This window comes from Mastacembelus armatus, chromosome 21 (genome assembly GCF_900324485.2).
Source record: "Mastacembelus armatus chromosome 21, fMasArm1.2, whole genome shotgun sequence".
Classification (NCBI taxonomy): Eukaryota; Metazoa; Chordata; class Actinopteri; order Synbranchiformes; family Mastacembelidae; genus Mastacembelus; species Mastacembelus armatus.
In genome coordinates this window covers 24,179,477-24,201,157 of record NC_046653.1, presented here as the reverse complement: position 1 = coordinate 24,201,157, position 21,681 = coordinate 24,179,477, and the positions used below count along the sequence as shown (strand labels likewise).

At 44.7% G+C, this 21,681-nt stretch overlaps 2 protein-coding genes across 3 annotated transcripts; one reads left to right on the top strand and one right to left on the bottom strand.

Annotated features, from left to right (window-relative positions):
• Nucleotides 1–233: 233 nt before the first annotated feature.
• Nucleotides 234–4,940, bottom strand: slc35a5 (solute carrier family 35 member A5). Its single transcript, XM_026295584.1, has 10 exons — nucleotides 4,830–4,940; nucleotides 4,401–4,551; nucleotides 4,215–4,313; nucleotides 3,985–4,118; nucleotides 3,819–3,886; nucleotides 3,418–3,606; nucleotides 2,662–2,862; nucleotides 2,457–2,584; nucleotides 1,441–1,709; nucleotides 234–869 (listed from the first exon to the last, which is right to left on the bottom strand). Exons 2-10 carry the CDS (start codon nucleotides 4,525–4,527, stop codon nucleotides 801–803), a joined length of 1,284 nt encoding a protein of 427 aa, XP_026151369.1. The 5' UTR covers nucleotides 4,528–4,551; nucleotides 4,830–4,940; the 3' UTR covers nucleotides 234–800.
• Nucleotides 4,941–5,729: 789 nt separating this feature from the next.
• On the top strand, nucleotides 5,730–19,818 carry f5 (coagulation factor V). 2 transcript variants are annotated; one of them, XM_026296111.1, is made up of 26 exons: nucleotides 5,730–5,992; nucleotides 6,412–6,494; nucleotides 7,453–7,575; nucleotides 8,099–8,311; nucleotides 8,404–8,565; nucleotides 9,431–9,652; nucleotides 9,736–9,901; nucleotides 10,092–10,272; nucleotides 10,904–11,000; nucleotides 11,096–11,301; nucleotides 11,645–11,792; nucleotides 11,913–12,125; nucleotides 12,299–13,291; nucleotides 13,364–14,315; nucleotides 14,844–15,012; nucleotides 15,397–15,633; nucleotides 16,291–16,507; nucleotides 16,640–16,819; nucleotides 16,945–17,061; nucleotides 17,150–17,221; nucleotides 17,341–17,426; nucleotides 17,508–17,663; nucleotides 17,758–17,902; nucleotides 18,605–18,756; nucleotides 18,837–19,019; nucleotides 19,132–19,278. In XM_026296111.1, the coding sequence occupies exons 1-26, from the start codon at nucleotides 5,832–5,834 to the stop codon at nucleotides 19,276–19,278; spliced, it is 5,781 nt and encodes a 1,926-aa protein (XP_026151896.1). In that variant the 5' UTR covers nucleotides 5,730–5,831. The 2 variants fall into 2 exon arrangements, with proteins under 2 accessions (XP_026151896.1, XP_026151895.1); XM_026296110.2 differs by having other exon boundaries at nucleotides 5,731–5,992; nucleotides 12,299–14,315; nucleotides 19,132–19,818.
• The last annotated feature ends 1,863 nt before the right edge of the window (nucleotides 19,819–21,681 follow it).

Here is a 21,681-nt window from a genome sequence, read left to right as displayed (position 1 = left end):
CTGGAGTTTTAAGGGTTTTCTCCTTCCACAAGCCAAACATGCAGGTTGACTCTAAAATGACCTGATCACCAGTTGGATTCTCTCTCTCTCTCTTTTCTTTTCCTTCCAGTTTTCATCCACAGTCACTCTTCTTTCTCCACTTCTCTGTATTGTTTTACCATTTGTCCCATCCACTTCTCGTCCACGGGTACATCAGCTTATCATCTTTTCAGTTCCATTACCTTCACTACAACTTAGAATTAAAACTGATTACCTGCACTTTATTTTAAGAATAAATTTCTTACAATTTTATGGCACAAATAAACATCTTAAGAAGTATATTTTATAGTATCTCACAGTTAAAATACATCAGCGTCACACGTTAGAGAACCAGGTGTGCTTTCAGACTCAGTTAATGCTGATGTTCAGACATAAAGGAAATACAAAGCCTTGTACACTGTAATGAAGTAATCACTGAGTCGCTGCACATTGTTTAGCCTCAGAGATGACTGCAGAGTTGAATAAACATTTTTTGCACAGTACAACATTTAGAAGCTGCTTATTAAACCCATCCATCACCTTCTGACAGACTGTGTTATTCTCCAGCACACACACCTTCCTGGTGTTTCTCTCATCACATAAAGGACAGTAGTCACACACATTTAAAAACATATACAACCGTGGTCCAGAGTTCATCACACAGCCAGTTAACAGTCATTCACTGTCAGTCTGCTGAGCGTGAGCAGTTCCTTTCTGCACTGTGTCCACGTCTTTCATGCAGCTGAGTGTCAGCAGAGATGAATGCTGTCTGTCCTGTGGTGCTACAGAGACTCCTCCTCAGATTCACTGTCTGTGTTGGCCTTCGTCAGCAGCTGCAGCTCCTCGCCGTCCTACGACAGAAAACACACACATACTCAGAACGGAGGAAAACGTGCTGGAATCTAGAGGACGGACCTGCAGACGCCCAGGTATTTCTCACATTACCATCTCAGTATCGTCACCAAACAGCAGCCTCTAAAGATGTTTTCAGAAAGTGGAGGGGAGGAAAACACAGAGGAAATACTTTGCATTTTAAAGCCACAGCTGCTTTTTGTTAGAGTTCGACCAATGAAACAAGAAAAACTGGTAAAGTGGTGTTTCACATACAGCAGAGGTTTTCCTCAGTGTTAGATGGGGCACTTGACATGGAAATAATCCAGAGTCCTGCTAAGATCTGCTGTTACACAGCTTCCTCTTTCACAGTCCCACAGACTACACTGACCTACTGAGGTTTTCTGAGTCGGCCCCAACGTGAGTCTGTTTTCAGAGCAGCTGCACTGCAGAACTCAAATTAGAGAGGACCAAGAGGCAGGGTTCCTACAGGGGACCTGGTATGTGAGTGGGAGCAGAGGAGGGGGCTTCACATGGGGGTTAGGTGAGTGACTGTGTGTGTTGGTTTGACAAGTGTGTTTTGCTCCCTACCCCTCTGGATCTCTCAAACACCTCGCCATTGATGACCCTCAGTTTTTCCTGCTGCAGGCTGTACTCCGGGTCCCGCAGCCGGCTGGCGTTGTAGATAAAGATGGCCAGCAGGACCATGGGAGCCTGGAGGAAGAAGTCTAGCGAAGGGTGGAATTCGAAGAGGAAGAGGGAGAGGGCGGTAACCAGAACAGTGGTGATCTGGCCTGTCAGCACATGGAACATGTTGTCTCTGAACTTCAAGATAAAGGCCACAGATAAACCCAGGGCAGCTGAGGGGAGGACACAGGAGAATGAGGAGACCCATCGAAGCAGATTATTTTAACATAAAAATATATTTTCCTTATAAATAAGAAACACAGTGTTTCCACTCTTTCTCCTACAAACGCTTGATGTTCGTTTATTGTAATGAACACAACCATTATCCTAACCTTAAAGGAATATTTCACCATTTAGGGATTGTAGTATTGATATAGTCCCATCAGTTCAATTAATATGAAGCTACAGCTGCTTAGCTTAGTTTAACATAAAGACTGGAAGCAGGAGGGAACAGCCAGCCTGGCTCTGACATAGGGTTAAGAAACGCCCACAAGATCCTCAGCTGATGGAACAGATTGTATTTAGTTTGTTGATGCTGTAGGCAAGAGGAGATTTCTAGCAGAACACAGCCTCCTATAGGACATATACTTTATACTGCAGTATTTGTATGAATTAGATAAGACACAATCCTGCAGCACTGGTAGAAGGATTTTGTTACCTTTGGACCAGACAAGATATTCCCCTCACTACCAGTCTTTATGCTAAGCTAACTGCCTCCTGGCTGTAGAGAACATGAGAACTTCGCTCTTCTCGTCTGCCTCTCAGCAAGAAAACAAACACCTTTCCCAACCTTTTGTACTATTCCTTAACCACAGAGGCAGAACAGAAGAACAGAAATCTCAGGCACCTTGGAAGAAAACGATAAATCACCTACTTAGTCATTTAGGTGTGAGGATTTGTTGTTGTCCACCGCTACTCACCAGTGACCACCACCAGACCCAGGGAGTAAACGTTGTGTCCGTGGAGGAGGCCACAGTGCACAATCAGGCCTCGCGCCTCACTGCCCAGCCCAAGGGTCAGGCCGTTAAACACCACACCAAAGGCGTACCTGCAACAGCACGTAGCCAGGTTAGAGCCAGACCTTTGTCTGCTGCCTCTTTGCTTCATGCACAAGTTGCTACTCACAGTTTACTGTTCTGGATGAAGATGCTCTCAGTGAGCTGCTCTCCTTCTTTCAGGATCTTCTCATTGTAGATGTTGGCCAAGGCGGAGATGAAGCACTGCAGGAGGAGCAGGATGTGACCCACACCCAGAGACCGGAGCCTCTCCACAATCCGGTCCCTCCAGGCCTGCCCAGGCAGGGAGGCCGTCCACGACTCGCTGCCACTGCAGAGACATCAAGAACACAACGAACTTGAGTGACACTGGATGAAGACCACCAACAGTATGAACGTGTACAGATCAGCTGCAGCACCGTGCCACCGGTCACTTACTGGCTTGTGTTTTGTATGAACAACTAATGGAAAGTTTATTAGAGTTCCCAGAGCCCATGGTGACAGACTCACTGCTGGCTCTGTCCAAACCTCAGTGATACACTATCATAAACCGAATAAAACATCTTTCACTCGCTGGAACTGATGCATTCATGGCACTTTGCCTGAAAAATGAACAATCAGTTTTCAGAACTGCTGCTGGTTTATTTCTATAATCCTGAAACTGACCTGTAATAAATGCACCTGTCTCAAAACAGCATGAGCCAGAAACATTCCTGCAAAAGAGATTTTTAACCTCAGTGAGGTTCCACCTGCTAAAATAAAGGAACAATGAATAAATAAAATGAGTAGCCTGTGTAAAGCAGAAGTCAAATAGACGACTGATAAGCTGATGATAGGAAACACCCACCGTGATCAATATACTGTGGTAAATAAATGCTCCGTTTACCTGCTGTTCCTCATCTGCTCCAGCAGCTGTGTGTACAGCAGGCAGGAGTTGGAGGGGCTGGACAGGGGGTTGGAGTGGAGACCTGGCACAGCCATGGAGCTTTGGCTGCCTCCCGATCCCGTCGTCAAGGAAACGATGGACAGGAAAAGGATAATCAACGCCGCCCACTGCACCCAGGACAGGTGCCTCCTGAAGGAACAGGAGGTTTTAGTTATGCAGAATTACACAGGAATGAGCACAGATCAAAAACTACATCATTTCTCAAATGTCTCATCTACACAAAGAGCAAGACAGAACAGCTGTACACACATCCACTTTCATCTGCAGCCAAACACAAGAAAACATGCACACTGTCCCTACGAAGAACAGAACACTGCAGAGTTGTTGTCTGAGCTGCTTACTTCAGAACTATTCTGAAGAGCACAGCTGTGGTCAGGATGACGAAGTTGGAGAACAGCACTGCCATGGCCTGGGGACCAGAGGACAGATATGAGAACACAGCAGAACACAGAACGTCAGACACCAAGGTTGTTTCCACACGTGTGGCATGTTTCCGTCTTAACTAACAGGCTGCAGGTAGGTCATCACATAGAAGATGATGAGGTTGTCGAGGAAGTAGAGGAACGCGGGGACGGCCCACTTCAGGGAGCTGAGGAAGGAGGAGCTGGAGGAACAGCCCAGCTCTCTGCATGATCGTCCCTCTGAGCAAAGACACACACAGAGCCCATAATAAACAAACCTCACCCGCAGAGACACACATCTAAACACAGACACACAGCTGCCTCCTCCAGCTTTACCTCGCACTACCACTCTGACTGACATCAGCAAACAGAAGAGCAGCTTGAGCGCCTCGGCCAGCAGGTTGACAGTTGCAGGGAGGAAGTCATACTTGTTCTCTGCAGGAAGAGAAGATGATGGTTTGAAACTGGGAGCTGACTCCAATCATGTCTGAGCAAAACAGGAACAAGCACAATCTGTGTCACCGGCATTGGCGGAGAACTTGAGCAACAGGATGCGACTGGTCCCCAGGGTGACAAAGCCCAGGCCGAGGGCCAGAGTGTAGGCCGAGGAGCGGGAGCACAGCCTGGGGCAGGAGGTGCAGCTCAGCATGGCTGGGGCTGGAGGTGGTCAACCCTGGGGGGGACACATGGAAAACACACACACTAATGTCAGCCCTGAAGAGACCATCATAGTCTCAAACTGGCGGGGTCTACAGCTGGATCAGGGATCAGGTGACTGACAGCACCTGAGGGAACAGGTGAACAGAGGAGGGACCTTATTTCTGAGTGTCCCCACTTCACTGTTCATCCGAAATAAACAACAACACGAGTATTTATTGAGACATTAAGCCGTGACCTCCTGAACTCACCGCAGACACACCCGGAAAACGACTTTATTTTAAAACCACCTACTTGTTTTGCTCCTGTTTTCCGACACATCGCTGAAGCGCCGTATTTACTCGTCGCGCTTCCTGGTCCAACGGCGCGTGCGCAGAAGACGCGGGCGGCGCGCTGACGTCATCACACACGCATTGTACGTACGTGTGGTCTCCGCGCCGAAGAAGAAGAAGCATTAAAACCACCAAATAAAACACTGATAATAAATAAAAATATAAACTATATGATTAATAATAATGTAAATAAATAATATTAAAATAAATAAATAAAACAACATAAAATACTCCAAAATAAAAACGTGTTAGGGCCTGTTTCAGTAACGTCCAGGAGAAAATTCCAGAAACAAACAAGAAGAGAATGAAAACAAAACCCCAAAAAACAATTAAAAAAAAACTTTTTAATCTTCATTTCTAAATTTGACTTTTCCTTATTGAATTCAAATTGTTATGTGTATTAGCTTTAATGTGGTCTGTAAAACACTGGACTAGTACAAACAGTGGTTTATTAATAAGATGATGTGAAGTATCTAAAAGTGGTTTCACATCAGGAAACATGTCAAAGCTGTTTATGCTTATACTTCACCCACACAGCCTGACTCCCCCGTGGAGTAGCCGCACTGTGGTGTCCACACTCGAGGTATGACTGAATTTTAGTTCTGAGATTTCAAAATATTTAAATCACAGTTTAAAAAACAGAGCTGTTCAGTATTTACATTAAAATGTTTCCACTTATCCAATTATCTACACTGAGAGATGATGGGAACACACACACCCCTTAGGGCTGACTCACAGCAAGACACATGAGGTTTTCATTACAAAAGAGAAAACACACAGCGACAGAGTTCATTGCCCTGGGACATAATGTTTAAACACGTCGTGTGTGTGTGTGTTTGTGTGCGTGTGTGTGTGTGTGTGTGTGTGTCAGTGACAGATAAAGTACAGCTCAGCCCTCTCTGGCAGATCACAGCTTCTTGACTTGCAGAACAGACCAGTCTCACCTGGAGGACTGATCTCAGATATGAGGCTCTGTTCCTGGGCTGCAGCTCGGTGTCTCCTGCCCGTCCTGCTTCTCCCGACCGTCCTTCAGGTCAGGGCAGACCAGCCTCGACCCCAGGAGAGACACTACTACATCGCTGCTGTCGAGATAGACTGGAAATACTCTGACGATGCCTTAGACAGGTAGGACACTGGTTGGAGGATCTGTGAGATTAGACAAGAATGAGACCCATTATTATGAGGTTGCTGGTTAAATTTTATTTATTAGTTCTTCAATATGTGGAGGTGTTATTATTTTATATTCTTATCTCATTCTTATTTGTTTGAGTTCTCTCTCTCTTATCTTAGTGTTTGCTTTGTTACCGACTGTTTTTCAGTCCAGTCTGTCCTTTAATTTCTTATGTAGTCTCTTACTCATCTATGATAATGTTACTATCACACACACACACACACACACATTCTACACATTATAGTTGCAACATGTGGATGGAAACATGTGCCTTCACATCTTAAAGTCCACTTCTTGTTGATTTGCTTTGTATTTGAACATTGGTTTTCATTCCCTGCTGATTCCTGCTGTGTGTCTGTCCACCACCCTTTAGGTTCGGTGCCACCTATAAGAAAGTGGTCTTTCGGGAGTATGACAAAGACTTCAGACAGGCTAAGACTCATCCCTCCTGGTTAGGTAAATGTTGTGTTGGGTTTAGATGAATACACAGTCTGTCTGGCTCTAGTTACTAAGAAACTGTTTTCCTGTCTCCAAATTCATTGTCCCCGATGGAGAAAGATTTAGTCATTTTCCACACAGGAATTGTTTTGTAAGTCTGTTCTTTCACAGCAGGGTTCCTAGAAGGAGCTGACTAATTTGGTTTTATTAGATGAAACGAGTCTCATCTCATTTATTTCAGTTTGGGGGGGGGGGGTTGGATGGTTGACATAAAGAAACAAATAGTGGTCCTCTGAATAACAACAAGAGTATGGTCTGAGGATGGCCTTCAAATTGAACACCGATTAAACACCTCCATCATCATCATCACAGCACCAGATGATGATGGTGTTCATCCCTGCAGGAGAAAGACTGAGGAGCAGCTGTGTGTCCTGATTTCTGCTCTGGAGACTCATGTTGACCCCAAACGTTAGTAAGACAGAAAGAAAATGGTCATCTGAGGTGGAACCTTTATTTAATGAGCTACACTGGTTTAAATCAGCAACCGATGAAGACCTCACAGGATCTTCATCAGAAAACTGCATCTCATTAAATCTGATGGCTGAAGTTTCCTTTAATGTGTCACTGATCTGTAGATTTACAGTTAGTGAAGCACACAAGCATCTGTCATTTTGAGGAACAAGTTGAAAAGTTCATAACTGCATTATTTCTTGGTTAATTATTCACAAACTCAAATAAATCATCAGCTACTAGACCGAACATTTTCTTTCTGGTGAATATATGTTTTATTCCTGAGACATAGTCGTGATAGTTCCTCTCTAGAGAAGTTTTAGGAAACTAAGAAACAAGGAATAAATCACAACATGACAGGATGTGCATTCCCTTCATGTGCCATGAAATATGTGCACCACTGGTTTATATATGCTGGAAAAAACACAGGAATGTAGTGGATCCCTATGAGTCTGTGTCTCTGCAGGTCTGCTGGGACCCACACTGAGGGCCGAGGAGGGGGAGACTATTGTCGTCACATTCAGAAACCTGGCGAGTGGAGCGTACAGCATCCACGCACACGGGGTCGCTTACGGGAAACAGTCGGAGGGTGAGTGCCTGTAAACGCAGCTGCAGATGGACCTGACAGCTGTGGAGAAACCTGAAGACTAACAATCTGTAGTGCAGAGTTGGGGTCGATGAGAGTGCTCATGATGTTACTCATTCTAATAATTACACAAGATTGGCCAACAAAACAAACAACTTTGTTTATCTTCACTAAAATATTAACCAGGACCGGGAGATTATCAGAGCAGATGGTACTGAAGTCCACCAGGAGCCTTAGGAAACCACTGTCTGCGTCCAAACGTATAGAAAGGAATAGAAGACATTAGTGTGGATTTAAGTGTCTAAGTGCAGCTTAATTACTTAGCTTCCACATAAATAATGCAAAAGTCAGAGTGCAGAGGAAATTCAAAATGAAAGAACAGCATACAGGAAACTCTTTAAGTCTTAATTATACTGAGGAATTTCATTTCACAAATCTAATTAATGAAGTCAATAATCTCAGACAGTGGCTGTGGAGTTTCATTCAGTTTTTCCTCTGATTCAAACAGACTTTCTTTTATCTGCAGGAGCCAACTACTTTGACAACACATCTCAGAAAGAGAAAGAGGATGATGTAGTGCAGCCCAACTCTGAGCACATTTATTACTGGGAGGTAACATCAGAGGTCTCCCCCCAGCCCGACGACCCCTCCTGTCTCACCTACACCTACATATCCCACCAAAATGTTGTGGAGGACTACAACTCAGGCCTCATCGGCGCTTTGCTCATCTGCAAACCCGGTAGGCGTTAAAACGTAGGACGACAGGATCAGGTACTGCAGATCTGTGGTTCACTGGCTGGTGGTTGTGATTTTGTGTCCGTGTCTTTGCAGGAAGTCTGGATGAGTCTGGGAAGCAGACTGATGTCCACCAGGAGTATGTGTTCCTCTTTGGGGTTTTTGATGAGAAAGAGAGCAAGTACAAACCAACTGGCCCCGCCTCAGACGACCACGTTAAATACACCATCAATGGATACACAAAGGGATCACTGCCAGGTGAGTGTGTGACAGGCAGCTGACGTTTTCACTTTCATTCATTCTTTCACTGCAAGTTTTCTTTTAGTTTCTATTCGTTACGAGGCACGCCACAGATTTCATAGAGGAGCTCTTCAAGGCACTGTACTAGAGTCTAAGACATTTAAAAAGCATTAAATCACAGCAAAAGAAAGTGTCCATCAGGACCCTCCAGGTTTTGTTTGGTTAATAGTCAAACCTCAGTTCCAACTCAGCGCACAAAGTTTATTAAACTGCAAGGAACCATAACATTGATGACTTAAAAAGTTATTCAATGATGATGACGTTAAGAAAGAATGAATATTTTCCTTATCAGTTACCTCTTGATTGTTTTTGGATTCATCTTTTAATAACAAGTCAGAAAACAATGAGACTCTGACCAACAGTCCACATCTATTCAGTTCTTCACTCTCTTTAAAGCGAAGCAGGTTTTTTGTACTTCAGAAGCTGGAACTGCTGCGTTTTGGTTTGGAAACAATTAATTTTTACGTTGATTAACTAATTGGATATTTGTTTCAGTGCTCGATAAGTGTGAACTACTGATAATCTTTGCCTCCAGCTTGTGCAGTATTTTGGATGGATGGATGGGTGACCTAGCCCACTGGGCATGTCTCTTGTTGTAAAGTCAATTAAATTAGTGCAGGTGTGTGATCGGGGCACACCTGACTGTGTAGCCTACTTCATCATCTATTAAAGGATTAAACTCTGCTCTTATTCATATTTTATTAATAAAACTTTCTGACTTTTACTTTGAAACACAGCAGCTTTACCAGTCTTGCATTATTTGTTTGCTACTCACACACAGTGAGATAAAACACAGAGCATGACCAAGAGTTCTTCTTCCCAGACGTCAGCGTGTGTGCCTACACCTCCGTGAGCCTGCACCTGCTGGGGATGAGCTCCGAGCCGGAGGTCTTCTCGGTGCATATGAACGGCCATGTGCTGCAGCAGACCGGCCATAAAGTGTCGTCGGTGGGTCTGATCAGCGGCTCCTCCGTCACCGCCAGCACGATGTCTCTGCACACGGGCCGCTGGCTGCTCTCCTCACACACCATCAAGCACATGGAGGGTGAGTGTGTCCTGCACTGATGAGAAGCTCCATCCTCACATCACGGCAGGGTGCCACTAACCTAAAATGTTCTGCCGCTGCAGCTGGCATGCATGGCTTCGTCAATGTGATGAAGTGCGATGGCTTTGAGGCACCCCGCCGACGGATGACCATTGCACAACAAAGACAAAGCAGGGAGTGGAAGTACTACATAGCTGCAGAGGAGATCGTCTGGGACTATGCTCCTAACATGCACGAGCATGTTGATGAGTGAGCAGCACTTTATACATGTTTTAAACATCTACATGCAAACTCGTCAGACACCCCTACAAGGGTCGGAACATTTTAATTAAACATTGGTCTCAGGATTTATCACTCCAGTGTTCAATCACACTGCTTTGTTTACAGGAGTTAGACCAACGTCTGGAAATGATATTTAACATCTCCCCTTTTTGTGTAGGGACTTCAAGTTCCAGTACCTGAGACAGTCATCAACACGCATCGGTCGAAGGTACAAGAAGGCCGTGTACACTCTGTACAACAACGAGTCATTTAGTGAGAGGCTGGAGAGCAAACAGAGGAAAGATGAGCTGGGAATCCTGGGCCCAGTGATCAGAGCTCAAATCAGAGACGTTATCAAGGTGAGGTCTAGAAAGCATTACGTAGCATCTAAAGAGCAGAATTAGTGCAAGTATTAAAGTACTTCGTATAACACAAGAACTGATAAGTAGGCAGTGTTACAGGATACTGAATGATTAAACAGGTGGCTGATGAAGAGATCTTCAGATCTCCTTCATGATTTTCAACCAAAAGAAAAACAATATTAGTGTCTCTTTGGGAGAATTATCTGACAATAAAAACAACAGCCTCCACAGAGACAGCAGCATGGCCCGTAGGTAGCCTGAGAGACAAAGTCCGGGGCAGAAACATACCTAAATCCCTCGCTCCTGCCTGTAAAGCTGAATAATACTACGATAATAACTGGCTCCAGTGTGCAGCATCAAACTGAAGTGGTCAGACTGATTATCCCTCTGCATGTTGAAAGTCGTTCAAAATGTTTGTGTTGATGTTGATGTCCGTCTCCTAAAACTGAAGAACCAGGTATAAAAGTCTCCAGCTCCTACACTGTTCATCTGCTGAAGATCTAAAGTCAGCACAGTATTTCTTATCACTGACTACACTGTGAAGATATGTGTCCAGACTGGAATAGTTTGATCATTTAATGCTGTCTATGGACTGTCTGTCCTCTCACATCCTCCTGTCCCGTTACAGATTGTTTTTAAGAACTTGGCCTCCAGGCCCTACAGTATCTACCCACATGGTCTGACAATAGAGAAGTCAGAAGAAGGCGTCAACTACCCAGAAGGAGGTACAGAGTCTGTCTTCACTGTGAAGCTGTTTGATTAGACGCTTGGTAAAACAATTACAGTAAAGTAACTGGCGTATTTCTGAACGGGCTGCCAGGAAACCAGACTCGTGGCGTTCAGCCGGGCGAGACCTACACCTACGTGTGGAGAGTGGTCGAAGAGGACGAGCCTTTAGAAGGAGACTCCCGCTGTCTGACACGGATGTACCACAGTGCAGTGGACACGCCACGAGACATCGCCTCAGGACTGATAGGACCGATGCTCATTTGCAAGAGTCAGTCCCTCAATGTCAGGAACGTGCAGGTACAAACAGGCGTTAGCTCAGTGCTCCAGCAGCCCACACTGAAATACCTCAGTACATTTGTACAGACACTCATGGTCACAGAGGATCAGTCCTACTGACACTGACGATCCCCTGATTTTACTGTTAAAATCTGTGGTTTGGAGCCACAGTCAGATAGATGGAGGGTTATTTACAGAGTTAATCAGCTCTCAGACAGACTGTGGGACAGAAACACTGAAAATGTGTGGAAGAGGAGGCTTTTACTTTACACTTTTATTATTACTGCTATTATTTATTAATGTACCTATCAGTCAGAATGTAATAGGCTTTAAAATCAGTAGAGGTTTTGGTTTGTGTCTACAGCTGAAAGCAGACAAGGAGCAACATGCCATGTTTGCTGTGTTTGATGAAAACAAGAGCTGGTACCTGGATTCCAACATTCGTCAGTACTGTGATCGATCCAGAGTCAACAAGGCAGACCCAGAGTTTTATAAGTCCAATGTCATGCACAGTAGGTTTTGCCATAATTGGACTGAAGCTAATAGAAGCTGATCCTAAATGTTTGTATATCAAACTGCATTTCCTTCAGCTGCCTGTCTGATGACTGATGTTCATGTACACACCTTTACAGCGATAAACGGTTATGCCTTTGAGAGCGGCCCACTGTTGGGCTTCTGCAATGGGGAAATTGCAACCTGGCATGTGTCAAGCATCGGAGCACAGGACTACGTCCAGACAGCTACGTTTTATGGTCATACATTCGAGCTGAACAGGCGGACAGAGGACTTTCTCAGCCTCTACCCAATGACAGGAGAAACCATCACCATGAGCATGGACAACATCGGTCAGTCAGGGGTCACAGTGTCTTTCTCATGTCAGATTGTGTTGTGTGTGTCCAGTCATTCAAACTGTACAAATACTTTAAACCTGAGACTGTACAAAGTGAAACTACTATATATGAGACGGAGTAATTTCATTTCAAAGGCCTTTTTCATTGATGTTTGTATCTCAAACCAGGTGTCTGGCTCCTGTCAACTCTAAATTCCCATGAGACAACCAAAGGAATGCGTGTTAAGTTTCAAGACGTCGAGTGCTATCGCGACTTCCAGTATGAGTACAATGACTATGACGATCCAACACCAAAGAAAGAATTTACTGAGTGGAAGCCTCTACCCTTGGACCATATCAAGAAGGAAGAGGAGATCCTGAAACATGTGCTGGAAAAGGTAGCGGAGACAGACGAATACACAGATCTGTTTGCAGATGAATTAGGTCTCAGGTCACTGAAGAACCAGTCTGTGGCCTCTGATATGGAGAAGCTGGACCTCTCCTTCCTCGACTATGATGTTGTCGATGTGCTGCAGGGAGATGTGAATGTCACAGGGTTAAAGAGTAAAATTGAGACGTCTTCTCCAAACCCAAATACACCGAACGGGACGTCATTGTCAAGCAGCACAGACACTGATGACGTAAACCACACTGTGGTGAATCTGCTGAACCAGAGCTCCAGTGGGAACACAACACACATGCAGAACAGCAGTGCTCCATCGGGTTTTGACAGTTCTCCTGTGCATACACCAGAGAACCTAACAGTTTTTTCTGTATTGCTGCAGATTGACAATATAACCACCAATAACAGCACAGGTGAGATTGTCTCACCTCTAGATGATATTTCAGCGTCTGACACTAAGAACACAACAGTTCCCAATGCCACGGGATTATCAGTGCTCGGGAGTGTATTTATAGAGATGATCAATCGTATTAGAGCAACATTACTGGAAACTGCTGATCTTATAATAACAACACTTGGAAATTTGAGTTCCACTGTGGAGGCTGCAAGAGTGAATGTAACGCTGACTGGTGATAACCAAACCTCTGTGGGCTCAGAAGAGAAATTTAACAGAGGGGATGTGTTTTCTTACTCTGTGCCTCTTTCTGATCCCAGCAGCGACAGCCTGCACAGTCCACCAGAGGGCAATGTGTCTGCCACCACCCTGTCACACAGGGAAGGTGAGAATAACACAGCAATTAAGCACGTTAACATGTCAGCAGATGCAACAAACCATTCGTTTTCTATCCTAGAGGCTGATGTTGGAGAGGGTAACATCAGCAGCACAGACAGACTCATCCTCGAGTTGGAGTTGGGTAAACTGTTCAACAAAAGCGACGCCAATGACTCTCTAGTGGACGGAGCAGAGCTGGAAAATGGACCTCAAATTGATTCCTCTTCCAGCAGAGACAATGTGACACATATTTTGCTTCTTCACGAGCTGAACCGCACGTCGGCCATGGAGACTTTCTCCAATGAGACTGAGTTTTTAGGTAACCTGTCCCTCTCCAGCGAGGCAGTAAGAACCAATGGTTCTGAGGAGCACAGTGAAGAGGTGTTTATCTACCTGAAAGAAAATAATACACAGGTTATTAAAACCACCTCTGTCAAAACACAGGGCCACAACTGGACCTATGAGGGAGTTCACGAAATGGTACCCATGGAGACTCCTGACCACATGATAAAATATTTTGAGAAGGAGACCCCTCAAATAACACCAACTCCAAAAAAGATAAAGAAGGTGACCCTCCGACAGCGGCCCCACAAGGGTCAAGGCATGAAAACCAAGAAGAGGAAGGAATACAAGCCTCAAGCGAGGAGTGGTTTACCGTTTTCACCTCGTGGATTCAATCCAGGTATGACCCCACGTGGGTCCCGACCCCTTTCTCCAGAACCTTTCTCAAATGAGGAGCAGCTAATTAACATGCCAGTGGTCATTGGTGTGCCTCGGCCCGATTTCAGCGACTACGAGCTGTACGTTCCTGGGGACGAACCGACTCGCCTAGGGCTGGATGAGCATGATGTGAAAGCAGATGAATATGAGTATGTGACCTACAAAGACCCCTATAGTGGACATGAGAACATCAAGCATCTCAACCTGGATGAAACCACCAAGTACTACCTGAAGTTTTCAGGGCCAAATGTGAAGACTTACTTCATTGCTGCAGAGGAGGTTGAGTGGGACTATGGCGGCTATGGGCAGAGGTAAGGAGTTACAGTAGGAAATATTGTCTGACAGCAGAAACTAACAGCAGTTAAGTTAAAGAAAAAACTATGTGGTTAGTTGGTTAGGGTTAACCCTGCAGACCCAGCCAAATGTTCCTGTGACAGTCAGCTCTCAGATGATGCCAGGTGGTTGGTGAGAGTCTGTCGTGCTGGTCTTGCACTGTGTCCTGCACCATTTGCACTAGTCTGACCGTTGGCAGCTCTTCCTCCTCGATCCTCGATCCTCTTCGGATGTTTGGGGACACCCTTCACCGTTGTGGACTGAGAACCGAGGAGCAAAAAAAAAAAAAGAAACTGAGATTCAACTGTTCATTGCCTTTGACTTGGTGTGTCCCTGAAATGTCTGCTTGATACGTAAAAGGTACTTCAGAAAACATCAGTATGTGACCTGGAAATGACAGTGTGCTGCTAATACTCATGACATTAGAAAAGGTTGGACTGTTTGGATACACTGATAAACTGCACACATCCATGTACCTGCAACACTAAGTCTATTTATCGCCACAGGAGACAAGACAAGTCGGAACACAACAGTCGAGAGACTACGTTCACCAAGGTGGTTTTCCGCGGCTACTTGGATAGTAGCTTCACCACACCTGATGTCCGTGGGGAGATAGATGAGCATTTAGGCATCCTGGGGCCTGTCATTAAGGCGGAGGTTGAACAAAGCATCATGGTAAGGCCGCTGGCGTCAGCTGCAAATCGATGATATGGATTTATTTTCTGTCACTGTCAACATTTTTGTGTTTTGTAAAATGTTTTATGGAAGAATTGTTTCTGGCCAGGTATTAAAAGTGTAACGTGAAGATGTGAAGTGACATCTAGTGGTCAGTTTGCAAAATGTCAAAGTGGAATAATTAAATGATGTGTGTTTTATTTGTAGTTATGTCACAGGGTAGCTGATTCCCTGTTTCCAGTCTTTGTGCCAGTTAACCTAACTTCAGTTTGACTCTACAGACATGAGAGCATCAGTCTCCTCTCAGCAAGAAAATCAGTATTTGGAAAATGTCTAACCTTTAAAGCCGTTCCAGCTCAGTGAATGGGTCTTTCTGTCTTGCAGGTGGTGTTCAGGAACAATGCCAACCGTCCCTACTCCTTGCATCCAAATGGAGTTTCCTACACCAAACAGACAGAAGGTCTGTCATATGAAGATGGCTCCACATACTGGTATAAATATGACAATGAGGTTCAACCCAACACCACCTTCACATATCTGTGGAAAGTCAGTCCTATGGTTGGGCCATCGCCTGAGGAGTCCAACTGTCGGACCTGGGCCTACTATTCAGGTGTAAATCCTGTGAGTACAGTCAACTCAGTTAACTAAAGAAATCACTAATCACACATACAAGTTAAAGCCACTGTAAGTAGAGTTTGAATTTCTGACTCTGGTGCCCCCAAACGGCAGCAACAATCAAGACGAATAGGCTCAGGGTAAAAGACACAGTACACTAATCTTCACCAGGATTGGTGGTTCCTTATTCTGCAAACACAACTTTAAAGATTAGGAACACAATTAATTCCTCACTCCACAGTGACTATTTATTGTGTGAACGTGCCTCCTTGACCATTGAGCTGCTGTGTTGTAGGACACAATATCAACAAGAACCCAGAGTTACATTTTTACAACGTGCTGAAAAAAGAAGACTAAAGTGGAAACTGTGGGATCCTGACCTTACGTTCAGTCAGTTTAAGCTGCTGTAGTTCTGTAAGTTGAACTACAGCATGTTGACAGTATGCAGCTCGTCATGAATCAGGAAACTGTGCAGTAACATGTTTACAAGGCCCTGGCTCGGACTGTGCTGCTGATTGTTTCCTCCCAGTGGGGACTGGGATCAAACTGAGATTAAGATTAAACTGGACACATTCAAATACATGTAAGAAAAATGAAACTAATAAGATCAGATATAACTATTTATATGATAATATTAACCCGAGTGTTTGCTCTGTCTCTTAGGAAAGAGACATCCACTCTGGCCTGATTGGGCCCTTGCTGGTGTGCCGACAGGGCACCCTGGACAGGGACCTAACGGACATGAGGGACTTCATGCTGCTCTTCATGACCTTTGATGAGTCGCAGAGCTGGTACTATGAGAAGAACCGTGAGATGACACAGAGGAAAAACCGAAGGAGACTTATGGATCCCAACTTCAAGGAGCACCTCAAGTTCCACAGTAATGTGTTGTGTGGTTTCAATTAGTCTGGTTGAGATGATCAAATGCTTGGTCTGACAGCAACTAGTTATATTATGTGCTAATTTAAACACACGTGTGTAAAAACGTGACCAAAAGTGTTGATTTCTCCAGCCATCAACGGCATCATATACAACCTCAAGGGCCTGAGGATGTACACCAACCAGCTCGTGTGTTGGCACCTCATCAGCATGGGTTCTCCCAAAGACTTCCAGAGCGTCCACTTCCACGGGCAGACATTCCTGCAGAAGAAGACCACCAGCTACAGACAGGCTGTGTACCCGCTGCTGCCTGGTTAGCGCCGTTAGCTGCATTCATTCATTTGCTTTGTGCTCTCAGATCCTGAATACATGATAGTAATGCAGAGAACAGCTACTTGGAATATTTGATGGGGTCCCTGCTCCAAACTGTCTCCGCAGGAGGCTTTGCCACTCTGGAGATGTATCCATCCAAGCCGGGCCTGTGGCAGCTGGAGACAGAAGTTGGTTTTAACCAGCAGAAGGGCATGCAGACCCTCTTCCTGGTTCTGGATAATGGTACGATTAAAAACACTGCAGCCTTCAGAGTGTGATTATCTAATCATACTGACATGTGGTCGTGTTGTGCTTGTATGTCTCCTGTAAGACTGCTACCGTCCTCTGGGACTAGAATCAGGCAGCGTGAAAGACGACCAGATAACAGCAGTCAACGTCAGAGGTAGGTATGGCCCCTGTTTGTGTTTTGGTCCCACCACATTCTCGACGACTCGTGAGGTAAAGCTCTGTAATCCAATACTGGAAGTAACTAGAGGAGTGACAGTGTTTCCATGTTCGAAGGATACTGGGTGCCTCATCTTGCCAGACTGAACAATCAGGGTAAATACAACGCATGGAGCACAGAACAGAACAACAGCTGGATTCAGGTTTGTGTCGTAGGCCTAATAAATTTGGGGATGTGCACTTGATTTCTATGTGAATGAGCTGTTACCTGTGGGCTCATGCAGGTGGACTTCCAGAGACCGGTTGTGATCAGCCAGGTGGCCACGCAGGGCGCCAAGCAGCTGTTTCACTCCCACTACGTGACCAAGTACTCCATCTCTTACAGCACCGACCGCCGGAAGTGGATCTTCTACAAGGGCGACAGCAGGGACCTCAGGAAGGTGGAGAACGTTTGCTGACCTGCTTCATCAACACACTTAGAGAGACACGATCTCCTCTTCACTCCTCTTCACTCATCTTTGTCTGTTTTACCAGGTATTCACTGGGAACCAGGACGCCTACGGGACAAAGAGAAACACCTTCTATCCTCCCGTGGTTGGACGGTTCATCAGGCTTCACCCTGTCGACTGGTACAGCAAAGCCACGGTCCGCATGGAGTTCTACGGCTGTGAGCTCGACGGTAAGACGTGACTGCAAACCAGAACTTTATAACCTTACATGGTGATTTAGCTCACACTCATTTCTGCCTAAATGAAAAATGAAATTAGAGCAAACAGCTTTTAGTTATTCCACAGAACAAATCAGTTCATGACAGATACAGAGACACTGCTAAAGGTTCCTACAATAGTTTAGTTTAGATCAGTCAGTGTTTGAGCTACAACTTGTAGGTTAATAAATTAATTACAGTAGAATTATTCATAGTAGGAAACTACAAACTATAACTATATGTGTAAACAAAGGCACTTTCAGCATTTCTTTAGTGGGTTTGTGGGATTTATGGAATAATTTGGGAATAATTATGTGTAAAAAGACATAAAAGACAAAAGAGGAACAACATTTTTTTCAGTTTGTTGTCTGGCCCCAAAACTTTAAACCCATTTTTTTTTCTCAGCATCACAGCATCTCTGTTTACTTCACTGTGTAGAGCAGATATATTTGCTTTAGATGTTCAGTACCAGGCATGTCCACTAGGAGCTGAAGACCTGATCAAATTTTATTTTGTCAAATCTCAGTGTTTGACACACCCAATGATAAATTTGTTTCAGTCTGGCTGTAAGTGATATTGTGACTTTTTCATTTTCTAATGAATGAATATTTAATAACACATGGAGTATGTACTTCAGTACTGCAGTAGAGTGAATGTGATACTTTCTTGGCTCAGGCTGCTCGGTGCCTCTGGGGGTGGAGAGCGGACTGATAGAGGACCATCGCATCACGGCCAGCTCCATGGCCTCCAGCTGGTACGGCGGACCCTGGAAACCCAGCCTCGCACGCCTCAACAGGCCGGGCACCATCAACGCATGGCAGGCTAAGGTGCTAATGCTAATAGTAGGGTGTAGACTGTGCTCACAGCAACTACAGGTCAAACCTACTCTCTGCTCTCTCCTCCACAGTATAATGACATGAACCAGTGGCTTCAAGTAGAGCTGCCCCACATTAAGAAGATCACAGGTATCATAACGCAGGGAGCCAAGGCTCTGGGGAAAGAGATGTACGTCATGTCCTACATTCTGCAGTACAGCGACAATGGGGTTCACTGGAACCAGTACACAGATGATGAGAACCTCCCATTCAAGGTGAGCTGCAGCCAAATCCACACAGACATTAGAGCAACACAAACAGAGGTTTTCTTTGACAGCACTGGGGAAGGGATTCTAAAGTCTCTCGCTCTGTCTTACCAAAAACCAGATTTTTTCTGGAAATAAAAATAACAGCGACCATGTGAAGAACTACATTTACCCTCCCATCTTCTCCCGCTTCATCCGAATCATCCCCAAAACCTGGACGATCTCCATCACCCTGAGGATAGAACTGCTGGGCTGCGAGTTTGAGTGAGACACAGACACGAACAGGTCCATGCTCGTGCTCATCTACCTGCATATGAACACACATCCACTGTCTCTGCACATCCACCCCCACACACACACTCTACTACATTAATCAAAGAGAATCAGCCGCTGTGTGCAGGCGTGAATCTACATAAATGACTCCGACAGCTGCGAAATCTCACTTTCTTCTAACATCATGATGTTGCGATCAAGTAAGAGGCAAAAATGTGTAATGTGGCCTTTCACAACTTCATGCAGTGCAGAGTCTTATTCAAATAGTTTGATCTAGTTTTATATTGTATTTTAATGATCCATCTAGAAACAGGCACTGCAATTATCATAGGCTGTACATGTTATATACCTGTCCCATTACAAATAAACACTCAAATAAATAAATATTCACTATAAATGTGTTTTTATCCTTATGTATTTTTATTTTATGTGCTTTTACAACCAGATGTAATAGTTTGTCTGAAATGAATAGAAATCAATGTAAATAAAGAGAAATAATGTAATTTATTGTTCAATAAATATAATTACTGGTCAGTTTCCAGCTCAGTGATGTGTGAGTATGTCAACTATAAGCATGTGAACACAGAAATATTCTCATGGGGTCCGGAGGGTGTCATTTTCAGCACCTCTGCTGAGGCCAGGCCCCATGTGAAGTAGCACCTATGGGTCCAGAGTCAACAAACACGTGCAGCTGCAAACACACGGTGTGTTTGTCCATCTGGTCCTGTTAAACCGGGCACTGAAGGTGTGAAAGTCTCCACATGGCTGTCCTGCATGCTGCCGCTCTCTGAAGACAAACTCAGACAGTTTTATTGGACATCTAGGTGTCTGGAGCTCGGGAACACTGATGTGAACCATCTGCTTGTCTCTGTGGAAGCACCTTACGTAACTCTGTCAGATTCTCCTGTTGCAGATGTTAGAGCTGGTTAGATGTTTCGTGTCTTGCTCCACTCTCTTACAGCAGAAAAACAGGTGACGTCAGTGATTATCACCTGTCACAGCTACAGGTAAGGTCTGCTACACATGTGCAAATTCCATAACACAGTATAGAAATACTCTGCATTCAAAGTGTTACCTGAGTAAAAGTACTATCAACAAGTATTATCAGCAAAATGATCCAAAGTACTCATGCTAAAAGATTGATTGTTGACAATATTGCCTCCCATTGTTGGTGAGGAAGAACCATGTGAGCCAGGTCAGAGCTGTGGCTCCCTGCTGTGAAGTCTACTTCACAGACCGATAAGCTGAACCAGGTTCTGGGTCCACACACGTTAGATTACGCTCCTGAAAACAGATAAGTGACCTTGAGTTAAAACTGCAGAGACATGAGCTGCAGCTGTGACACTGGACCAGCAGGTGTCACTTTAAGTCCACCTGTGCTGAACACTGGGCCCAGACAGAAGCCTGCGGGTCTGATAAGGGTTTTTGTTTGACAGACGTCTGCTGATAACATCACTGGAGCTCATGTGCAACAAATACAGGTGACTTTCAAGGTCCTGTCTGAGTGGGGAGTGCTCTGTATGTTAAATATGACGAACTAATCCTGCGCTTTTTAAAAACATCCTCTTTCCTCTTTTTATTTGCATCTGGACGCAAAACATGCTGATATTTGTGTTTTCTCTAGGGATTGTTGGGACCTTAGTTGGATTGTTGGGACCTTAGTTGGATTGTTGGGACCTTAGTTGGATTGTTGGGACCTTAGTTGGATTGTTGGGACCTTAGTTGGATTCTCGGGATTTTTGTTGGATTGTCGGGACCTTTGTTGGATTGTCGGGACCTTTGTGTATCACCGGAGAACACAGGTGATGTATAGTACACACAGTGAGGTACATCTTTATTTGACGGATATATGTAATGTGGAACTATATCCTCCACACTGACATGTAAGCAGAGTTTAATGGCTGCAGCTGCACATTGGACAGCTATTAATTAACTATTCATTGAACTGTTTTTATATTTTATAAACTGATCACATGTTTGATCTTCAATCAATTAGTTTGGAACTAGTGGAAATTAGTAAATGAACTAATGACAGACTGAAGCAGATGTAGAGTAAGAGTTATAGTCCTGCTCAAAGGGCTTTAAAATGACACTTGAGTTCAGTATTTGAGTCCAGAGACGTTTGGCCTAATTGAGTCTGATCCAGCAGGTGATAAAATAAGAAAAAGCTCCGGGTCCGGATCATTAATATCAGTGTAACACGGCAAGTTGTTTACAAACAGACTTTTATGAGGGAGACGTCATGGAGGGAAACTTCAGCCAGGAGCTTTATTGGTCACTACACACACACACACACACACACACACACACACACACACACACACACACACACCTCCCACCCCCGGTCACCGCCCCCACCACGCAGTCCAGTTAAAAAGCAGCGGCCCCGGAGCTGCGG